We start from the raw sequence: 17,979 nt of genomic DNA, 5'->3' as shown, positions 1-17,979 counted from the left end.
GAACAGCATTGTAGCTGGCATAGGGGGCTGCATGGGAAAAAGGAAATTTGTAAAAATTGCCTTCCTGCCTCTTTCATTCACAAAAGCCTCCACTGGGGCAAAGAGCCTTCCAGAAGCGGAAGGACACAATGATACAACACTTAGTCATTTTAGTGTTTTTTATTCCACCTTTAAAAATGAAAGTTTTCCAAAGCAGCTTACATAAGTAAAACATTAATGCAAGAATAAGGCACAATTAAAACAATTATCATATAAAACTTAGAAACACACAAACATTAAAAACTATGTAAAAGAACTCAAAAAAAGTCAATCATAAAAGCCTTGCAAAATAAACATGTTTTCATGGTCTGTTTAATACAGGTAAAGAGAGGACTTAGAAGACGTTCCTATGAAGGGAATCACAACTGCAAAGCCACCCCTGAAAAGGGCTTTATGGTGACTGCTGAGATGTGCCATATCTGAGGATTCATAAAGCTTTGTTCCAGCAGTGTGTAGTTTCCATTGAGGAAATGTCTTCGTAAAACAAATCGAATACTTTTTTTTAAAGGTCAATTCTGGGAGATTCAAAAGAAAGCTGTTAGGTGTAGTTTCTATATGTGTGTTCATATGTTTATGGGGTCATTTTTTACTTTCAATAACTAGCTTTCTACATCCAGACCATTTTCAAAAAATATACAGATTCGCATAATGAGAGATGTGTGAGTGATTTTGTGCAAATCCAGAATTGCTTTGAGGCTTGTAACTGACTCATCATTTTCACATGACAGGAAAACTTGTGTATTTGGCTTGTTCTTGTTGCATTTTAGCCTTTATGTAGTGATAAGCTTTGTGCATTACTGATTTGATCATGCCTAGATCTGCTGTCAAAATTATTCTGCAGTAGCAGTAGTTTCCTGCCCTATGCATCTTTAGGAAGCTAAATTGATACGATTATATTTGGAACTTAGTATGTTGTCCAACCAAATAAAAATGAAGGCCAGTGTTTTTTGTTGAATCTTCAGTAAAGCCATAAGTATTCATAATGGAATTGCTGTGATTAGATGTATGTTAAAATAATGTTCATTCACCTGTTACCTTCTGATTGGAGCAATAGTTGCTGAAAGCTACTTATACAATAGAAACATTATTTGCATTACGAGATCACCTTTGGACTTAAGGATAAGGATGATCCATGGAAAAATTGTAGTGCAAGTATACTTGATCCTAATGGCTGTTGTTGTTTTTTTAAAAAAGGTGTGGCAAATCATGGTGGCTGTAAGTTGCCTCTGGTAATAACAGCACTTACAGTAATTCTAGGAGATGTTTTTAGTATGCAGACCATGAAAAAGGAGCGAATTGGCAAAGTTACATGTCATTGTTAGCAAAAAGGTATGGTTTTATGGAACTGGAAACCTAATCATCAAATTGGAAATAGGATGATGGAAAGAGGACTAGTATGGGAACATTTTCTTTATAGAAAAAGATATTAATGTTCTATGGATAGCTCATTGGCAGAACATGTACATTTATTCATTCATTCATTCGTTCGTTTATGAAATAAATGGCTTTCTATGTATAGAATAAATCCTCAGGGCAGTTTACAATACAAATTAAAAGCAATAATTATACATCAATGAAATTTTAAATGCTACAGTGAAACAAGTAGCACACTGAGTAACATCAGGAAAATGAATCTTGTCATATTTTCTCAGAGGCATTTTGAATGCAGCTATCTTGATTCAGAGGTATTCTTTGCTTACAGCAGGCCCCAGGTTCAGATCCAGGTAAAGGATCTTGAGTACTAGGGCTGGAGAAGACCTCTGCCTCAGACCTTGAAGATCTACTACCAGGCAAGAGTTTTCAATACTGGTCTAGGTAGAAGATGGGTCTAAGTTAGTGCAATGCAGCTTCATATGTATTATGCAATGCAGACAGCATTTTCAGAAGTATTTGATCAGACATGAACAAAGAATTCTGAATAATATTAAGAGAATGAACAAAAAGATGTGAGGAACAAACATTTTAAATACTGGCTTGGATCCTAAGGCCTCTTGTGCAAATGGAGAACGCTTTCACTTATGAAAGGGGGGATCTTATTTTTCCCAGTCTTCCTCTTCCTTAACACAAAAGGCTAACTTGTGTTCTGTTCTGCCTCTGCTGTAGTGATGGCTTAGTATCATTTAGGCACTGGTGAGGCCTGCAGGGTTCACCTATGGATTGGGGTTTTTTCAGCAAGGTTAGGTTTCAGGAACAGGAATAGAACATAGCTTGTCTGTATGCTGCTCCAACAAGCAGCAGAGCAAGACAGAATCTTCAATAAGACTCTATGAGCCTTTAGGCTAATTGGGCCCACCTCCATACTGACTGAGGCTTTGTCTCTGAAATGCATTTGGCCTGTTTTATCAGTCTAAGGCTGTGACAATGTGGGATTGGCTGTGGCATGCTAATGTCCTCATAGCCTGAGATGTCAGAGTCTGAGGATGGTAATGCAACTTCCTCTGGATATAGGGGAGCTGACCCCTGGGGTCTTTCTGAAGAGCTGGTCCTGGGGAGGTAGAAGCCTCATAATATCTTTCTGTGGTTGAGTCTTCTCCTATTAACTCTGGAGCCTCTTCTTCTGAGGACAAGGGATCAAGATCCTCTGAGGATGAGGGTTTGGAGGCTAGGTCAATGACAGGATGGAATGAATATATGAATCATAGGTAAGATGAAAGCTAAATGAGATTCCTTGTCCTAGAAGTAATTAGAACATATGGAAGATCTCCATATGTACTAACTTGATAGTGAGGCAGTTTGTTATCTTCTTTTAAAAGTAAAGTAACACTGTAACTTGTAATGATTTTGTGCTTTGTAAAAATACTAGCAATGGTTTAGGAATGTCCAATATGTGTTTGATACATTTTATTTATTTATTTATTTCATTACTATTGTTGTTGTTGTTCAGTCGTTCAGTCGTGTCCGACTCTTCGTGACCCCATGGACCATAGCACGCCAGGCCTTCCTGTCCTGCGCTCTCTCCCGGAGCGTGCTCAAGTTCATATTCATTGCATTAATTACTATACTTCATTACTATACTCCCAATAGATGAAGCTCTCTGGGTGGTACACAAAAATTAAAACCAAAAAGCTCAGGATAAAACAATATAAACTATGAAAGCATTAAAACCACAATATAACAATACAACCAGAATAAAACCTAGCAGCAATGCAGAGATTTAAAATACAGATTTAAAACGCCAAAGCTACACTGGACATATGGTTGAAACGTTTTTGATACCTCTCATATATTTTATAAAGTAAAATGTTATTTTTTTTGTTTTCAAATTATATTGAAAGTGTGGGGAGGTCTTGATATAGGTCAAGATCCAATGGTTTTAATTAGCTTATGGGAAAATAAAACACGTCCTTCTGCCAGTAGAACAGATACCACTAGTGGATCTAATTATCCCTCCTCGTTGCAGCCTTCCATGCATCCCCCAAATATGCGCCAGAAGGCTGGGGAATCCTCCAGAGCAGATTGGGGAGGGGGGGGGGCATGCAGGCAGGGAGGGAAAGGTAAACTACCAGACTCCCACTCACACAACGTTGGTTTAAGCCCATTGAAAATATTTACATTCCACTCAATTCAATGGCAAAATTCCAGTTAATTATATTAAAGCTGGGTAGCACAGCTTGTGGATAAAAATGAAGCATGCTTTAATTTCATTGAAAGTAGTAGTAGTGAAAAAGAGACTCAAGTTATTGTCGCATGCAGATTAAGAATAAGTCCTGTGTTTTAACACAGACACACAAATACATCCCAGATGTGTGTGTGGGAGTGGGGGACGGGGGACTGTTCACTTATGTTTAGCAGGAAATTATGCAGAATGTTAGTGGGAGGGTAAACAGCTAATATAGTAAAGAATCATCTAAGTTGTGAAGTAATTGTGTCTTGTGATGTAGAAGGGTTATATCACCATTCACACTCGATTCAAATGAAGTGATCACCTCTGAATCCCTGCATGAAACTATCCTTTAGACACTGTATGTCAGTAGAGATCGTAAATGAATTCATCATGTTAGTGCTAAATGATATGTAACTTTTTCAAAATGCAAATATCCACTGTAACTACAATTCAGTATGTTTAAAACAGTTATGCTTTGCCATTAAAGTTAATAACATGTGCATTAACCTGTGATGGTCTCTGAATCAATATTTCAGTTTGGAAGATGGGGCACATGGACAGCTTTGACTAAATATTGATTTAATTGTCATTTGTTTAGGGTATGAAACAAATTACATGCCTTACCAATATCATTAATGTGGCCCCTTTGAACTGCTGAATCTACGGGTTCATGTAATACATGACATTACATTACAAAAGTATTGAAATTATTGTAAAATACAATTGCCTAGTGTGCTAGGTTGCAAGAAGATCCATATTGGGCTCTTTCAACCATTTTACCGTCGATATTAAATCAGTTGCACAGGTTTGCCACTCCCCCCACCCTGTTAATTGATGCCGTCATGTTTCATTGGTAAAATTGTCTTAGCGTATGTGGGCACTGGTTGTTTTGCAGTGTATTTTGAATGTGGTGGGTTTGCTTGATAAAAACACACTCTCTAAGATGTAAACACTGTGCATGTATGTTGTGTGTAATTTGTTGATTGAAATATGGATGCCCGTAGGTGCAGTTAGCTATCATAGGTTCTCTTGCAGTGTGATCCCAAGCATGTTTATTCAGAAGAAAATCCTGCAGAGTGAGGTTTACTCCCTAGCAGGAGTTAATCTAAATGCTGCTAGGATTGCAGCAAAAAATTACAGCCAACATAGATGATGAAAATTGGTAACTTCCAAGAGAAGTTTTAAATATGACTAAATGATTATCTATTTTCTCTAGCACATTTGCATTTAATTGCCCCCAAACTAAAACCAAACTTTACTATCTGAATTGTGTACTATGTGAGTTTTTGTTGGGTGCAGTGTCAATCATAGCCCCCTAAATATATGGATTCATAGTTGCCTGCTAAATCTTCTAGCCATAAAATAATTACTTGATCTGCACTTGAGACTGTAAAAATGCTGTACACTTGCTGCATTGCAAAATTAGTGAATAAACATGTCAGATTATTTTATTTTTATACTGTAAATTCAAGTTATATAGAATGCAATGGTAATTTTTAGTTACCAAGTATTCATGAATGTTTTTTAAATTGTCTCTTCTCAGGTAAAAGTGATCCCTTTTGTGTAGTTGAGTTGAGCAATGATAGACTGTTGACCCACACAGTATACAAGAACCTTAATCCTGAATGGAACAAAATCTTCACCTTGTAAGTCCTAATGTGTGGCTTTCTTACTTTACTTGTAAGTCTGGCTAGTCCTTTTAAAGCTATCAGGATAGAGATCAGTTGCTCTGGTTTGCTAATCAGATCAATGTAGTTCAGTGGAACAACAATAGTATAAGGTAGACATTTTTGTCTTTTTTATATGGTTGTCCGAATGGTGATATTCCAAACATCAATATACTTTACTGGTAGTGTAGCATGGTGTTTGCAGCTACTAGATTTTCTAATGTTGGTTCCAATACTTGTTTTTAATCTGGCAACCTTAGCTATGTTCCTATCACTCCTGCTGCTACTGAGGTGATGGTGAGGAAGATGGCATAGGGAACATAGGAAGCTGCCATTTATCAAGTCAGTCCATTGGTACAACAAGTTCAGTATTGTCTGTACTGAGTGGCTGCAGCACTCCAGGGTTTCAGTAGGGTTTCTTTTCCATCTGGAGATACCAGGGATTGAGCTTTGGAACTTCTGCATGCAAAGCATGTGCAGTACTATTGAGCTGTGGACCTTTCCCATAAATATATATCTAATATGCCTGGATGTACATGATTTTATCTTTACATATAGGTAAGGAAATGCACTACTATCAGACTCAGAATGGTACTGATGTTCTCTCTCAATAAACCCGTCATGCATTTGAAGGGATTCCCAAGTATATGTGGACCCATCCATAACTCAGACCTATTAGATCCTTTGCAACATTGAAATTAATCCTCTGAAAAGGGAAGGATCCATGAAGGATTCCTGCACTGAGCAGTGGGTTGGAGTCAATGGTCTTGTAGGCCCCTTCCAACCCTACTATTCTATGATTCTATGATTCTTAAGGTAAACAGGAACTTAGAAGGAATAAAGTAAGGGGTGCGGACTTAGAAAGGTGAGGCAGGAGCTGTTTTTGTAGATTTTTCTTATTTCTGTTTGCTTATTTAATACTTTAAAAGCTAGATTTCAAGAAAGGTGACACATGGCAAAGCCAGGATGATTGTAATATCACCTATTTCTGCTGTTGTGAATGGGCACACTGCTTATCTAAGTGTTGCAAAGAACTATCATTATTTCTTGCATTTCATGGCCATTTGGGCCCTCTGTTTACTTTTTCTTTTGTTTCATACATATGTGCTTATGTGCATGAATCATATATTACATTACATTACATTACATTAACACACCAGCTGTAGATAACACTTCATGCATCTGATGAGGTGGGCTGTGGCTCATAAAACCTTATGCCACAATCATCTGTCTTTGAAGTGCCACAAGACACTTCGTTGTTTTTTTTTAATTAAAAACATATTCCTCAACTTTTTGATGCATAACTGAGGAGAATAATTTTGGGCTTTGGTGTGTACAACATGTAAGCTCTAATATTTTAATAGGTAGAGAATCATTAGTTTCAATTTATACCGTGCTGGGTCACTGATCTGTTAGGAATGAAGTCCTGGGATGATGGTGATAGGCGAGAACCAAAGCTCAGTGTTACAGCAAATAAATTCCAGTCTGGTGACAGAGTTGTGCTACATGGTCCACTGAACAGGAGATTGTCGGCACACAATTCTTTAAGCAATGTTATTTTAATTCACTTAATGCAGGGGTCTCCATCATGGTGCCTGTGGGCTCTAGTGTGCCCGCAGACACTTTTTTTGGCGCCCGCTAGGCTCCCCATACCTCCTGATTTTAATTTTATTTCTTAAGATGTTTTAAATTACAGATTTTTAAAAACTTTTGCGTGTCATGTTTATTTGAGTTCTAAGGAGTAGTTTTGTGTTTTGTAACTCACACCCCATCCCTGCTTTGTACTTAGGTTCTTGGGCAAGTTTAATCTCACCAGCTTGCCTTCAGAGTAATTAGTGTTTTGTGACCCATCATGCCTACCATGGCAGCCATTTTGTGAGAGTGTTCACAACACTCTTTCAAAATTCCAAATGTGCCCACTGACCCAAAAGGTTTGGGGATCCTTGATAATGAATGAGCATTAAGTACAGGGAAGAATGTAAAACATGCATGTTCTTCTGGATGATCTTATTTTTTCTTAATTACATTCCTTCCTTGGCTTTGTAATGTTTTGATCTCAGACGTCTGTTGGATTGAAGATGATTTATCGGATTAAAGGCTCTGCTCAGACAGACTCTTTTGGGACAACTGTACAGAATTAGGGCAGTACTTGCTAGTTTCTCAGTGGCAATGATATTTTGACACATTTAATCTTTTTAAGAATTAAAGAAAGAGGCTTCATTTGTTGCAGTTTTCATTGGCTACCCCCAGTTCCAAAGAAACCAAAGCTGCTTCAGGTTTCTTTGCTACTTCAGAATCCATTAAATGTTTCTAGTAGCTTTATTTTGTAAAGCCAATAACACAAAAGGTGATTGAAGCAACACACACAAGTCAGTACTTATTATCTAAGTGATAAGATCTATAAAAAGCCAAAGTTCTTTCTCTTTGGCTAGCAAATGTGCTCCTTATTTGCCTCCACTTAATAGTTTTGATTCAGATATCTGCCTGTGGAAATGGGTGAGCTGAAGTGGATTTTCCTGCCCTCTTCTCTCCCCACCAACCCACAGAGCCCCTCAAAAATGCTCCCTCTAGGGTCAGGGCCATGCTGGGTGGAGTGGACTGTAGCACAGGGGCAGCAAGAGATCATGGGAATTGGACGGAGGCATCTTCTGTGAGTAGAGTAGGGTGTCCCCAAGCACTCAAGGGAGCATTTTTGCAGGGCTGTATGGAAGAGGAGGAGTGGGAGAGTTAGATTCTGCCCACCCTCTTCCACTGTTTGATATCTGGATCCATCTCAGTGTTGTTTTGTGTGTCTGCAAAACATGTTACATTTATTGTTAACTTGTTTATTGCTAATGCATCCATAATTGCTAGCCTGAGAGCCATCAATCAAGACCCAGTATTGCACTATATATTATTTCAATAATTCTGAGAACCATCTTAAAAGCAGTGTATTCTGAAGTATATACAGATGCATTGGCTGCTCCAATTCTTATTTTTCATCTTTGCCTTAGCAAAAAAAATAAACACCCTTGAAACACTCTTAGCAAACCCCCCACCTGTGTTTTTCCTTATTTATTTGATTACACTTTAGTTGATTATACTATGTCTCATTCCTGTTGTTGTTGTTGTTTATTCGGTCAGTCACTTCCGACTCTTCGTGACTTCATGGACCAGCCCACGCCAGAGCTTCCTGTCGACCGTCACCACCCCCAGCTCCCCCAAGGTTGAGTCCGTCACCTCCAGAATATCATCCATCCACCTTGCCCTTGGTCGGCCCCTCTTCCTTTTGCCTTCCACTTTCCCTAGCATCAGCATCTTCTCCAGGGTATTCTGTCTTCTCATGATGTGGCCAAAGTACTTCAGTTTTGCCTTTAATATCATTCCCTCAAGTGAGCAGTCTGGCTTTATTTCCTGGAGTATGGACTGGTTTGATCTTCTTGCAGTCCAAGGCACTCTCAGAATTTTCCTCCAGCACCACAGTTCAAAAGCATCTATCTTCCTTCACTCAGCCTTCCTTATGGTCCAGCTCTCACAGCCATAGGTTACTACGGGGAATACCATTGCTTTAACTATGCGGATCTTTGTTGTCAGTGTGATGTCTCTGCTCTTAACTATTTTATCAAGATTTGTCATTGCTCTCCTCCCAAGAAGTAAACGTCTTCCTGGCTGCATTCAGCGTCTGCAGTAATCTTTGTGCCTAGAAAGACAAAGTCTGTCACTGCCTCCACATTTTCTCCCTCTATTTGCCAGTTATCAATCAAGCTGGTTGCCATAATCTTGGTTTTTTTGAGGTTTAACTGTGTCAGGAGGCCCTAGCTGGCCTCTTTCAGTCTACTCCAGTAGCCAACTCCAGACACGACAAAGGATTCTTTTCAAGGCTTTATTCCTTTTACCACTTAATAACTCTATCACCAGCGACTAAGCTATGAACAGCAGAGTAATCTATGCCCCGAGTTGGAAACAGTTGGTCCCCGTTTGAACGAGAATCACTTGCAGACCCTGAACTTATGGGCTAGGGAGAGTCCCTCCCCTTTTCCCTTGGGTCCTCTGGACGCGACCGTTGCTTGCGCGCCAAACAGGCACTACGCCTCCTTTCCTCACCCTCCATAGCTCGTCGCTCTCTGCGTCTGCGTCGAGCATCCAGCCAGTCCTCCTCCCATGCTCTTTCACTCCCAGGACTGCTATCTATATCTGGAATGCCGGTAGGAGGAATCTCTGCCAGCTGCAGGACCTGGGAGGGAAGAGCGCGCTCCTCTCCCACGGACGGCTGTTCCTCCTCAGAATCAGAACTGGTCTGAGGTTCTATGGGCTCAGTGTCCACCCTGACAAACTGCAACCCAGCTTTTGTACTTTCTTCTTTCACCTTTGTCATAAGGTTCCTCAGCTCCTCCTCGCTTTCAGCCATCGAAGTGGTATCATCTGCATATCTGAGATTGTGTCATTCCTGTACATATGTACATATTGGATAAGAGAATGTAATTACTAGGAGCAATTTCAAAAAACAGTTTGAATTATTGTTCAGAACTAAATATTAGTAGTTCCTAAATGTTGACAAGCACAGTATTGCCCATGGGCCTATTCGGACCTAATGCTGAAGTATGAGAATGAGCTGCAGCAAGCTGCAGGTTCATGCTCCCCACTCTCCCCTCCTCTTCTGATACAGGCCACAAGGAGGAGTTCAGAACATAAGAAGGGTCATGCTGGATCAAATGAAGGGTCCATCTAGTCCATCATTCTGTTCACACAGTGGCCAACCATCTGCCCATGGAAACCCACAAGCAGGACATGAGTGCAACAGCACGCTCCCACCCACATTCCCCAGCAATTGGTGTACATAGGCATACTGCCTCTGATACTGGAGGTGGCATATAGCCATCAAGAGTAGTAGCCATTGATAGCTTCTCCTCCAGGAATTTGTCTAACCAGGAAAATTTCACAGCCATCCAAATTGGTAGCCATCACTACGTCTTGTGGTAGCGAATTCCGTAGTTTAACTATACACTGTTTAAAGAAGTCCTTCCTTTTATCTGTCCTGAATCTCTCACCAATCAGCTTCATGGGATGACCCCAGGTTCTAGTATTATGAGAGAGGGGGAAAAGTCTCCCTATCCACATTCTCCAAACAATGCATAATTTTGTACAGCTCTTTCATGTCTCCCCTTACCGTTTTTCCAAGCTAAATAATCCCAGCTCTTGTAACCTTTCCTCATAGGGGAGTTACTCCAGTCCATTGATCATTTTTTGCTTCCATTTTAGATTAACAGCAATTTAGTGGGTCATCCGACTGATTTATAGTTTATGAAGCCGGCTAGTTTCATCTAACCATGGTTAAGGTTAGCCACAGTTTTGGGTGCGTATGACACTTTAAACTGCAGTTAATCTAAAATGGAAGCTGAAAACTTCCGATCTCATCCTAGTGGCCATGCTGGAGGGGAAGAGTGGAGGGGGAAGGCTAATTCCCCAGGGGAGGCCCGGCTTCTCCTCATAGGGCTAATGTTGATGCTTTAAGAACAGTTTAAGAAGTGGAGAACTCTGTCAGAGCCAGTGTGGTGTAGTGGTGCGAGTGTTGGACTGGGAGCCGGGAGATCTGGGTTCCAGTCCCCACTTGGCCATGGAAGCTCACTGGGTGACTTTTGGCCAGTCACAGATTCTCAGCCCAGCCTACCTCACGGGGTCGTTGTTATGAGGATAAAATGGAGAGGAGTAGGATTTTGTACGCCGCCTTGGTTTCCTTAAGGAGGAAAAAAGGCGGGATATAAACGTAATAAATAAATAAATAACACACACTCCTAACCACTTAGAAATTTGGTGACTACAAGTTGTGATTTTTGGAGCCTGTACTTTGCTCACTAAGGATCTAGTCATGTCAGTTTTTCATTTAAAGCCCTTCAGTATATTGGGCTTTTTGAACAATTAAGTATTAACAAAAACGTTTTTTCTTCTACCTGTGGGATGTGTAATATTGAGAACAGTGATGTCAAATGTCAAGCTTTAGTTCAGCATTCCCTAACATGGTGACTTCCAGTTCTGTTGGACTAGAAGTCCCATCATCCCCAGGGAGTGATGGAAGTTGTAATCTAATACATCTGGAGAGCAGCAGGTTGGGGAAGGTTGCCTTAGTTGCATTCCTGGACATTACTATTTCAATTAATCTCTTTTTAGCCCCTTTATTCTGATTTATGCTTTTTAAAAATACATGCAGCATTTTTTTTTCTGTAATTTGTTAATGCATTTGCCTTGGTAACCATTCAGTTTTGTGGCTTTTCACATCTATTTCTGTCACACCCCTTTCCTAGCAATATTAAGGATATCCACTCAGTTCTTGAGGTGACAGTTTATGATGAAGATCGAGATCGGAGTGCTGACTTCCTGGGAAAAGTGGCTATACCATTGTTGACTGTAAGTTTTTTTATTATTATTGTTGTTGTTGTTGTTGTTATTATTTAGTTAACACACTACTCTATGTGTTTTTATGCTCATGGAAAAAATCAGTGCTGTATGTCATTTCTCAACCAAGGTCTGTAATAAAAACAATAAAAAAAATTTAACATAGTCAATTCACGGCCATGTTGAATCCCATGATAGTTAATTTTTCCTGACAGACTTGGTCCTGGTAATGAACAGGTACTTGTCAGAATTGCCACAGTTGTTTTGGGTTCTCTGTCAGTTTCAGCAGCTGGGGGTCAAAGGTCACTGAGGGAGTGTATTCAGTGGAGACTGCGAGACAGACGGCTGTCATGTCCTTTTCCTGCAGATTCAAAATGGTGAACAGAAAGCCTACGTCTTGAAAAACAAGCAGCTGACAGGGCCAACAAAGGGGGTCATCTATCTTGAAATAGATGTGATTTTTAATGCTGTAAGTCTTAACTTTGGCTTTTTTGTACTGCTAAAGAGTTCAGTTTCATGAGAGCTTTTGTTCCTGATTTGTAGAGAATTTCTGTCATTCCTCATTTTCTCTAAACCTTGCTGTATGCTGCAGAATGCTCTTCTGCCACTGGCTGAGACACCCACGCATTTTCACTTTGCTCTACTTCTGATAATGTATACACAGGCATGAGCTTCTGTACCTCACATTTCTAGCTTATATTCTTGGCCTCATGTCTTTGAAATATTATAATGATGATTCTAAATTATGTATATATCAGTCCTTAAACATGATGATTTTGATGTATAGGTTAAAGCCAGCTTACGAACCCTAATGCCCAAAGAACAGAAGTATATTGAAGAAGAGAACAGAATTTCTAAACAGGTAAAGAGTTAGAAAAGACTAATTTATTTCCAGAAGATCTGATATCAAATGTAACCTTACAATCATTTTTTTGTTGAACACTGAAAGCAAAGAGAGTGGCACATCTCACTTATGGTCAAACTTAGTTGGAGATTTCAAAAGAGGCAAGCATATAAATTGTATGTATCTATCCCCACTTGGCAGAATTTGATCTTTGTGAAATGTGTGCATGAGAACTTAAAGTCATCAGTCTGCCCCTGTGTATCAGGTTATAATGCAGGTGGCTGTAAACTTAGTCTAGCATAAATTTTTGTGGCTAACTTTGACCTGGAGGAACTCCCATATTGTTGTGGATTAGGGAATGTATCAGTCTTTTGTTCTCTTCATTCTAAATCTGTGGTGCTTATTAGAATCTTAATCAATACAACAAAAAATTCATTTGACTCTTCAAGGCTGATTGATGTGCATCTGATCTCCTTTTCACATAAATACTTTATATTTACCAGTAATACCTATTTCACAAGTACAATTCTACTAAAAGCTTTCATCAGAAGTTATTTTAAAATAATCCTACAACCATGTTGATTATGTTCTCTTTTTTTCAGGCTTAGAATTTTGGTTGCTTAAGAGTCAAACTCTACATCACTCTGCTTTGCAGGATCATATTTGTATACTGTTCAGTATTTGTATAATTCTTACATAAAATGTAGAACTCCTTTCAGTAAAGAGCTTTTATAAGAAACAAGATTATGTTTCTATTATCAGAAAGTAAGCAAGCACTCTTTTTTTAATATCACAAAAGGTATTTTATTCCAAATGTCTAATTCTCTCTAGCTGCTTCTTAGAAATTGTTAGACCTGTTTGCAGAAAAAGAGTAGCAATAAACCTGTAAATATTAGCAGCAAGTACAGTCTTAAAACCTTGGCTTGTAGTATAAGAATCTCATTAAAGGGAGTTGTTCTTTTTAAAAACATCAGAGACCTTTAACTAGTGAATAAAATCTACCACTTTTATTTTATTTTATGCATTTATTTATGTTTAAGCCACCTTTAAGGGTGAAACCCTCTCAAGGCAGTATGTTTCCTATAGGTTAGTGAATTTTGTTCCTAGATGAACTTAACAGTTTAATTCAAGATAGGTATTTTTCCATCTATTTGTTAAAAATCATCATAGTCCCTTAAAGGGAAACTTCTTATTCTTTCTGTTCATGTGATAGTATTGTATTGTCACAATTTAAATGTAAAAATGGTGACTAAAATTCCCTCAGAGAGAATTAGCTGCATACATGATTTAGTATAAAAAAATGGCTAAGGTCAATTTCAGAACTTCGGTTCCAAAAATGTAGGTTGCTATATTAGATCTCTAAATCTCAGTACCTAAGGTATGCCTAAATATTTGGAAATAAAACATAGGAATATAGGTACCACTGCATTGTAACTTTAATTATTTTTGTACTGTAGTACCACAGAAAAGTGCAAGCCTGCATTTGATGCAACTACTGATAATCTTGTTGATAAGTATCTAGATGACCATTTCTGCTTTTTGCCCTGTAGGAATTTAACTTCATATAGTACATTTTAAGGAGGAGTCTTCATACCTAACCAGCACAAATCAAGCTAACACATGCTGTGTGTTTCTTTCTTCAGCTTCTTCTAAGGAACTTCATGCGTACTAAGCGTTGTGTCATGGTACTCATAAATGCTGCCTACTATATAAACAGTTGCTTTGACTGGGATTCACCACCAAGGAGTCTTGCTGCTTTTTTGGTATGATATTTTTTGCCTTAATCAGAATATTAACCTTAACGTTGGTGATATGTTTATGCAAAAACAATATGTAATGACCTCATCATTGGGGCACAACTTTATCTACAGGCCAAAATAAGTAACTAATAAGCAGACTGTAGTTTAAGGTTAATACTGGCACAGCCAGCACTTCCCAGAATTGGTGTGCATCCCTAATCAATGACCTATAAGATGAGAGTATCCAGAAAGTTTGATGCAGCAAATATTTTCTCTGAGCGCCACTGGCCAGTGGGACCCTTTAATATGGCATTCTTGGGGTATTAGCATGATCCTCTCCTGAACCACTCCAGCCTTTGAGACAAATGCATTCTCATTTATTTATTTTAATGTTTAGATTATACTTTCCTATCCACTAAATCAATCTCTGATGGGGTTTTCTTGCCTCTTAATCTGCCACCTACTAAAAAAAAAAAAAAAGTTTTGCTATAAATTGTGGCTATTTGATCAAGTGTCTCTCTTAGCTTGCATCTAATTAATTTTCTTGCCACTGTTGACAATTGTCATGGCTCCAATTATGGCTCCAATTAGGAGCATTCTAAGAACTGAAAGCAGCCAAAGGCTAGCAGCTTATTTAAACTGGCAATGAAAGATTTCAATATCTGGGATATATGGTCGTGATATTCTACAAACCTTGATGAAAAGTTGCGAGTCAGCAAATGCAAGTTTTAGAAACTGAGGTATTAACTTGGCATTGTTGCTTTTGGGTGGTTGCTTCCCATGCTGTTCTGATAACTGTTGAGCCTCGGAAATCATGTGGGAGGGGGCTATGACATTGATTTACGATGTTGCTTTTGTCTGGGCAAGGACAACACTGGTATCGAACATGCTCTTGCCTGTGGATTCCTGAGTTCAAATGCTGCTGGGTTTCATTGGGAATGACCACACAGAACTAGCAACCACACTGCTTCTGTGATACTGTTTCCTTTGAAGCGAAGAGGTGTAGCATAATAATGGAAACTAGTATACTGATACAATAGCAAACTGTGTTCTGTGGGACATACTAGTCAAGATGGCTATATGCCACCTCAAGAGCAGAGGCAATATGCTTCTGAATACCAGTTCCTGGGGAATATGAGCAGGAGGGTGGTGTTGTGCTCATGTCCTGCTTTGGGGCTTCTCAAGCATCTGTTTGACCACTGTAGGAAACAGGATATTGGACTAGACAGGTCTTCTGTCTGATCCAGCAGGGTTGTTCTTACGTTCTTATAGGGTTTTGTACACATTAAACTCAGTTGTTTTTGTTAAACTTATAAACTCATTCCCAACACTTCAAACGCATTCTCATTCTGTCTCATTTCCCCAAGTGCCAGAACTAAGTTGCTGTCCACACTGTAGAATACAATGTTGCTCTGCAAGAAAAGCAAATTGTACATTTTCTTTTCTCAGACATTGTTCTATTTTTTTTTTAAGCCAAATATATTTATAGCTAGCTTGTTGCCTTTTGAAGGTTATCCAAGATCGGGAAGCTTATTACTGAAGAATCATTGTTTGTGCGTCAGCTGTAATGAACAAATGAGCAATAGGCTGTCCTTCCTTAGATTCTGAGTGTCCTTTAACAGACATTGATGCTTCAAAACTGACAAGCTAAGAGCCATCAGTGTAATGAACTATATTTTTGTTGTTCCATAAAATCTCCTTTCTCTTCTCTGATCTATGTGCCTGCCGTGCCTTTTTTGGAGCTTTTTTGAAGCTATTAAGTAATCTGCTGTGATGTCACGCTATGGCATTGCAGACAAGTGATGCAGACCATCTGCCTTCCATTGACTCCAATGTCATACATGGATTGGGCAGCATTGCTCCAACCAGCCAAGCACCTAAAGGGCCTTGTAAAAGAATCAATGTCTACAGGCTGGTTTTAAAAAATTTGAACACCTTTATCTTTGTTTGCCTTGATCTTTACATTGACAACATATTGGTACAGATTATTGAGTGGTTTCAAAGACTTTTCATAAAGGCTGTTGAAAGCCCTAACAGAGTGAAGGGATTACAGAGTGATCAAATCTTGATGATTATGTTAAGGAGACATAGGGTTGGATCCAGAATTGTGTGGAGTGGAACTCTGTGAACTGGATGATCCCACTTGTGATTTTTGCTGATCCCCACCCACCCACTGCCCTGCAGCCACTTATACCTCTGCAAACCTGCTCTGGAGGGTTGGGAGACCCTGCAGAGCAATATAAGATGCTGCTGCAGGCAAGGGGCAGGAGGAATTAGTAAATGTTGTGACCCCACCTCTTCCTCCAATAGGGAGTCTCTGCTGTATCCCAGTTCCCTTCACCAATGGAAAGAGCCCTTCTATTCACAGAGGGGCAACTCTGGATCCAACCTATAGGATTTAAATAGTCCTTTAAGATGCACACTACTTACATGGATTTGGGTACTATAACTGGTTTTTCTGAGGGGCTGAAAAACCAATAGATTTAGTACTTTAATACTGCAGCATTATTTGTTGTCTCTTTTTTTGCACATGTTAAAAACATGCAATAAATAAAACCTACTTGAATGTTTAATTTAAAAGCTGTTCCATAGATCATAAATGAGTTAAAATTTCCTTGTTCATGTTTAAATCAAGCAGTTTTTATTACATCTGTGTAATTTTAACATGCCGTGATTATTCCAGAATATTTTTATGCATAAGAAATGTATGGAAGTAATCCCTTATGCAGAAATGGTGAGGATTGTCTTTAAATAACCTAATGCAGATACTGAAACGTCTTCTTAATTGGGTTTAATTTTCTTCATGCTCTTGACCAGATGTTCATGCACTTGTGGATGTTGAAGAGTGTGAGAGGATATAGGGTAGGAAAGGAGGGAATGTGTGCAACCTCTCATGTACTGTCAACTTACTATAATGAACAGAAAAATAATTGGACAACTAAACCACCAGTAAAAGGACATACTTCAACATGAGTCAGTGAATTATTTTGCAGGACAAACTTTAATATTTAAATATGATTGTGGATAATTTGTGGTGTCATTTGTCTATTTTGAATTGTTTTAGCCTTTTCAGTTGTTATACAGTAAGTGCTGCTGTGTTAACATTAACATTTGATATTTTACACATTTAATTCCTGTACTGCTGCATGGTCTTCAGGGAAATGCACTCTACTGCTACAAGAAAGAGACAAAGTATTGATCAGCTAACATTTCGGTTACATTTATGTATGTTGCAAAATTAATGAAAATGCCAGACAAAAATGTCAGAGTGCACAAAAAGGTAGGATTGGAATTTTGGTAGTCTAATGAAAAGTTTAAGATGTACGTTATCGCATTTTCCTTTAGCCTGCAGTGTACAATTCATAATAGAGTAATTAAAGGGAAACACGCATTTTACTTGGAGGAGCATTAAGCATGAACTTAGAAGGGTATAGCCAATCGTCATAGTAGGTGATGTTCCCAAATGACTTCAATAAAGCACTTGAATTGCCAGTTTGAACATTCAAACTTTGCACTAAATAACAATAATCCTTTCTCATGAGAAAATGATGCCAACATTCCACACTTTCAGCTATAGTTGGGAAGATTATTCATTCTTTTCCTTTTTATTTTAATCTTGTGCCATTCTCTTTTTTTACTACACCACTTTTTCCTGTATTGGTTATCAGATTTATTTATTTATGCTTAATCCATATTTATATTAGTTTTATCTTTATA

At 38.7% G+C, this 17,979-nt stretch overlaps 1 protein-coding gene across 12 annotated transcripts in view; it reads left to right on the top strand.

Moving 5' to 3' along the window:
• MCTP1 (multiple C2 and transmembrane domain containing 1) overlaps positions 1-17,979 on the top strand; it is a 273,863-nt gene that overhangs the window by 159,499 nt on the left and 96,385 nt on the right. For 9 of the 12 annotated variants that reach the window (XR_014787670.1, XR_014787671.1, XR_014787672.1 and 6 more), the window contains 5 exons: positions 5,187-5,289; positions 11,589-11,691; positions 12,047-12,148; positions 12,467-12,541; positions 14,167-14,286. Coding sequence is in view for 9 of the 12 variants with exons in the window: in XM_084833774.1 (XP_084689900.1) it covers positions 5,187-5,289; positions 11,589-11,691; positions 12,047-12,148; positions 12,467-12,541; positions 14,167-14,286 (503 nt within the window). In the remaining 3 variants the exon portion in view is untranslated. The remainder of the gene's footprint in view (positions 1-5,186; positions 5,290-11,588; positions 11,692-12,046; positions 12,149-12,466; positions 12,542-14,166; positions 14,287-17,979) is intronic. The other 3 variants (XM_084833776.1, XM_084833775.1, XM_084833779.1) reach the window with 3 other exon arrangements.

This window comes from Heloderma suspectum, chromosome 2 (genome assembly GCF_057233095.1).
Source record: "Heloderma suspectum isolate Gila_16-S chromosome 2, 16-S_ref, whole genome shotgun sequence".
NCBI lineage: Eukaryota > Metazoa > Chordata > Lepidosauria > Squamata > Helodermatidae > Heloderma > Heloderma suspectum.
The sequence above is the reverse complement of the archived record's forward strand: the minus strand, read 5'-3'. Positions and strand labels throughout refer to the sequence as shown.